This window comes from Cucurbita moschata, unplaced genomic scaffold (genome assembly GCF_002738365.1).
Source record: "Cucurbita moschata cultivar Rifu unplaced genomic scaffold, Cmos_1.0 Cmo_Scf00017, whole genome shotgun sequence".
Lineage (NCBI taxonomy): Eukaryota > Viridiplantae > Streptophyta > Magnoliopsida > Cucurbitales > Cucurbitaceae > Cucurbita > Cucurbita moschata.
Window position 1 is genome coordinate 4,342,725 of NW_019268533.1, and position 5,507 is coordinate 4,348,231.

A 5,507-nucleotide genomic window follows, 5' to 3' on the forward strand; every position below is an offset into this window, starting at 1 on the left:
GGGGGGTTTGTTCCTGAAAATCAGATAGGGGAAAAAGTTTCTCCTGTTCATTTACTTCAACCCATTTCAAACAGGGGTTCCCCACGTGATTTGGAACAAGTTCTCATGTGTTTGAACCAGCGTTCCCCGCCTGATTTGCAACACGTCCTTGTGGAGATTTTGGATAACCCATACAACAGACTTTAAGGAAATAATACATTGTCCCAACAATGATAGAGGTTAATGGAGAAAAAAGATTGCACCAGAAAAGCTCAGATACCGTATGCTACAGAAAATAAGTATACCTTGCTACTGTAATGCATTCCATCAGCTTTTGCTGATTTAGCTGTTGAGGAAGCTCCACTATCTGAGATTTGAGGTTGACAAGTTCGAATATTCTTAACACTGCCAAAGAAGAAAGCAGCATGATAATTCAATATAACTTTAGCAAGCTGCTGAAGAACATGCAAACAAAATCATTTAACACTTGTACCTCCCAACAGCAGAAAATATCTTCATGAGGTTTTGGTGGCAATGATCCTCAGGTAAGTTCTCCGCAATTACTATGCGAGACTGACAGTGGGCAAGTAAAACAAGCAGCATGCAAGGATTAAATGCATTGGTTTGTAAGTCAATAACATATTGTGGACACTGGGATGGAACCATCCCACATGTTGTAACATGAAACAGAACCAATGCACAAGGTTTTAAATTTTTATTAAAAAATAAAATATATACGTATAACTACTTTTACAAAATTGATTAAAACGTTATTTTAAAAATAAAAACAAACAAATAAACAAACCCTACTTGCAGCTCCTCCATATCTGACTCAGAAAGTGGTTGCTTACGTTTGACTTTCTTTCCATCTTCACTAACCATCTACAGCATATTGAAACAAAAAACAGGAGGTGGACAACCAGAAAGAGAATTGAGAATAACTCAAGAACAACAATGGTAAAGAAAGATGCTTACAATATCACAAATAAAATACTCACAAGCTTAGAAGAGTTCCGTAAAATATTGGCTAGCTGAGAGTGACTATTGATGAGAGCCTTAATCTTCTTGAATGATGCAACAACCGATATGGGCACTGAATTAAAATGGACCTTACCAGGTGAAGTGTTTTGGAGGGAGAGATAGAAAAAGAAGTTCGGTTGTCTAATTCTAAGTGGTCATTCTAAATTTTCATTATGTTGTAAATTTAATCAAAAGAATCCACCTGTGGTGGGATGGTAAAAGCAGGAGTTCCACACATTAACGGAATTCAAATAAAGATGCCAAGAGAGGATCTTACCATATCCATCGGGATCTTTATTGATGAACCTCATCAAATGATCAGTTGTTGTCAAATTTAAATCACTGAAATAATATTCCACCTAAAAACCATGATTTTACAAAGAATTCAATAAGCAAATAAGGTTAAATAAAAAGTAGGCATAGAGAGTAATATCCAATTCATATTGGGAATTGGAAAACATAGCAGAAGTACCTAACCTACTAAATCAACCATTCAACTTTTTAATTAATAACGACTGTAAATGTCCTGCAAACTTATATGCCTTTCTACTAATTTCAAAGCATACTCGTAGAAAAGTAATATCCTAAACTGATGGTCACAAACATTGAAATTTCTGATTCCAAAGTCATCAAAGAGAAATGCCAAAACTACCACAATATTTAAACTGATCTTTGCTGAGAAGGAATTGTGAGCACCAAACGCTTTAAGGAATAATCCAACTAACTAAAATTGACAATCATCAGTAACCGCCAAAATAAATTTACTTCAATAACAACAGAAGTAAAAGCCAGGGACTGAATGACAAAAACCTCAAAATGTTGGATTTTATTGACACAGCAAGTACTATAATTGGGAAAATTTCAGCTTCAAGATCCTTAAGACGACAATTACTAGCTGCTTTGGTATTTATTGATGACAAGAAGATTTAATTTTTAATCAATTTCCAAATGTAAGCAGTAGTTTGCCAGTAACGAAGGGCAGTAGTTAAATTATCTTCAACGATACCAACATCCACACAGTTATACAAACGATTGGAGCAGCACCTCCAGACTAAGAAGACAAATAAGTGATGCAACTCCTTGTTTTAAGAATTACATCATAACCTTGAGACAGAAAGGACAGTTCACCACTAAAGCAACTTCAAAATAAGGATATCCAAGTACTTTTATCCATTGTTCCACAGCCCTCTTCCATTTCCATTTTTTTGACTTAGTGTCAGGTCATAGGAACAGAAGAGACGTCATTAGGTACCTACTCAAATCATCGCTTCTGAGTGCTATATAATAAATGTAGAATATTCACTTCCGAGTGAATATCCATCTGACAGCTTTAAAGTGTCCTTTCATGACATCACCTTTCATGTGACTTGCCCCCAAACAATTAGTTTTATGGATATTCTTCAATGGAAAGTCGTCCTCCAGCTATCAACATAGTTTTCTTCAGTAGATAAATGATCCAAAGTGTGTGTTATGGTGGTTATTATGTTAACTATCATCCCAAAAAACCAATTGAGCCTTCCAAAACATCAGCGTATTTAAGTAATTATATAATCTTGGATTCTAGATGCCATCGTCATTTAGGGGGTAAATAGGGATGTGTTTTGAGTGAGGGTTTAGATTCAGGTGACATGTTTACTACGTTAGTTTGCCAAGCTTGGAGTTTATTGGATAAACTCATGGGCTTCAATGATGTCCCAAACCTATTCCCCAAGTCCTGTCCCCCACACAGTTTTCCTAAACCTAGGTTTTCACCAGCACCTTAAACATAATTTCTTCTTCTTTTTTTTCTTCTCAAAATGCCCCCACATGCCTAGAGTGTGCTCAACATGTCTCTACCAATTCGTCTTGTGAGTCCCAAATTGTCTGAAATTTGGACAAGTTAACAAAAAAAAAAAAATGAAAAACCTGCTCCAAATCACATGTAGACATGGGTTTGAAGTGTATCAATGCATACACGTCCAACAGCAACACTTTGGACATGAGAGAGTCTCCACAGCTCCTATCCTACTAAAATTGATCGAACGGGAATTGTCCATGCTCGGTGCACATGAGGACCAATGAACCTTTTGTGTCTGTTCAATGTCGTATGCAATAAATAGTTTGTTTCCAATTTTTTTGACCATCATATTTAGCTATGCCTAGTTTACCATTTATCAACAGTCTCAAGCAAACAGAAATTTTGCAGATATCGACAATATTCGTACAACAGGAAAGGGGAATCCAGAACAAAATTCCCAGCGAGTTCTAAAGACCTTTCAAGTAACCATGACTTCCAGCTAACTCAATGTGTGCCTAAAGAAACAACAGAATTCGCTGGATCAAAACACAATAGCTCCATAAGTTACGGTGCTTCATAAATTAACCCACGCAGCAAATCCATACAAATTCGACAGATGAATATGAAACTCAGCTTCATACCAAAGTAATTATTGAAGAAGCAAGCAGATAACAAACTGTTGACATAGAGAGAAGAGAATAAACATAGAGGATCTAGTCAAAAGAAGAAAGCAACCTGATTCAAAAGCTTTAAAGAAACGTCCTCAGCGAGTTTACTTCTAGATGGAGCAGCATAATCAGTCTCAACCTGAGGCTTCTGAGCTTGCTGCACGACCGTGTCCGGGTCATGAAATCCGCCATTGTCGGCATAATACTGAGGATTATGAGGGTGATAAAGCACAGGAACATGATGGGAATGATGGTGGTGACGATGATGACGATGATAGTGATGATTCTGAAGAGAAACCACATGAGTGGGGACAGGGACAGGGCTCTGAATGGGAACATGGAAGGGAGATCCCGGGGGAGGGGGAGGATAAACATGCATCATAGCCGGCGGAGGAGGCGGAGGAGAAGGGATCAGAATCCGAGGCGATTGCTTGGGCGGAGGAGGAGCAGGGCCAGCGGCGGAGTGCGGCGGCTGTTGTAGATCGGAACGAGAGGATGGGCGAGTGGGAACGAACTCAGGAGCCTGCGCGTTGAGACGACTGAGAGAAGAGTTGCGAGATAGAGATGGATCGGATTGGGAAGGGGAAAGGGAAGAGGAGGAAGAATGTTGAGCCATCTGGTGGAAGGAAAGGGATGGCTATGGAGTTCGAGATCGAGTCCGAGAAGGACAGAGAGTGTCCTCTGCCTCTGACAACGAAGAACAAGGAGAAGACGAAGAAGAAATTTTTTAATATATATATATAATTAAATCTAAAATAAAATTAAAATTAAAATTAAAATAAAAAACCCAGTGAGGGCGAAGAAGGCCACTGAGGTCTGAGGGAGAAGATTTCTCGATTCAAGAGAATCACTTCACCACTATTTATACTACTTTTTCTTCCTATCCTTGGCCATTCTTTTTTTTCCATTAACATAAATAAATATTCTCAAATTATTTTCTTTTAAATAAATTTCCTTTTTTTTTTATAATTTTAGTCCATCGACTCATAACGAACCTAAGAGAGTAAGAAAACGACTGTAACGACCTAAATCCACCAAAGGGTGTTTTGTTCTCCTCCCCAACCGATGTGAGACATCACAATCCACCTCCCTTCAAGCCCAACGTCCTCGCTGACACTCGTTCCTTTCTCCAATCGATGTGGGACCCCCTCCAAATCCACCCTCTTCGGGGCCCAGCGTCCTTATTGGCACACCGCCTCGTGTCTACCCCCTTTCGGGGAATAGCGAGAAGGCTGGCACATCATCCGGTGTCTGCCTCTAATACCATTTGTAACGCCCTAGGGCCACCGGTAGCAGATATTATCCTCTTTGAGCTTTCCCTTTCGAGCTTCCCCTCAAAGCTTTAAAACGCGTCTGTTAGGGGGGAGAATTCCACACCCTTATAAACGGTGTTTTGTTCTCCTCCCCAACCAATATAGGACACCACAACGACCCTCTAATCTCTAAATCAATTGTAGAATACCTAAGCGAGGCACGTTGGCATTTTAGTCTTTTTTTATTTTATGTATGATAATTAATATTATTTATTTATTTGGTAGTAGATATTGATAGGAACAATGAACTTAGGTATCTCGGAACATTCTCCATTCTCCATTCTCCATATGCCCGCCAGCTGTAGAAGGGGTCGCAACTAAAGTTGCAAAAATAAGAGCTTTAGAAATTACAAGATCCGCCCTTCCTAATTCGAGTCTTGGCCTATAGACTGAACCCAAAATCTAATTTGACCCTTGGACCGGTCGCAAGGATTCGAGTAGTAGATAACTTTATTTTTTGTTTTTCCAAAATGTCTGGGAATAAATAAGTTTGGATGTATTTTTAATTAATTATTGTGATAAAATGTGTACAAATTAATTATTTTTTAATTGGAAAGGAAAGTTTGAATGGACAATGAGTCAACAAAGAAAGGAAATTGATGTACAAAACTTTTACTTTATTTGTGTAACGTTGAAAAGGTATAATGTTGTTTTATCCAACACTAACAAGATCTAAAAAACTAATTTTACTTTATTAGAAATTATATATTTTAGGAAAAGTTGCAAAAGAAACCACTATTGATTGGTTGT

At 38.2% G+C, this 5,507-nt stretch overlaps 1 protein-coding gene across 1 annotated transcript in view; it reads right to left on the reverse strand.

Annotated features, from left to right (window-relative positions):
• The window catches only part of LOC111455073 (la-related protein 6B-like), a 16,757-nt gene extending 12,590 nt beyond the window's left edge, over positions 1-4,167 (reverse strand). Inside the window, exons 1-6 of the mRNA XM_023096601.1 lie at positions 3,512-4,167; positions 1,277-1,358; positions 978-1,072; positions 790-861; positions 473-552; positions 285-384 (exon numbers count right to left, since the gene is read on the reverse strand). Of these exons, the coding sequence (XP_022952369.1) occupies positions 285-384; positions 473-552; positions 790-861; positions 978-1,072; positions 1,277-1,358; positions 3,512-4,060 (978 nt within the window). The 5' untranslated portion in view covers positions 4,061-4,167. The remainder of the gene's footprint in view (positions 1-284; positions 385-472; positions 553-789; positions 862-977; positions 1,073-1,276; positions 1,359-3,511) is intronic.
• Positions 4,168-5,507: the final 1,340 nt, after the last annotated feature.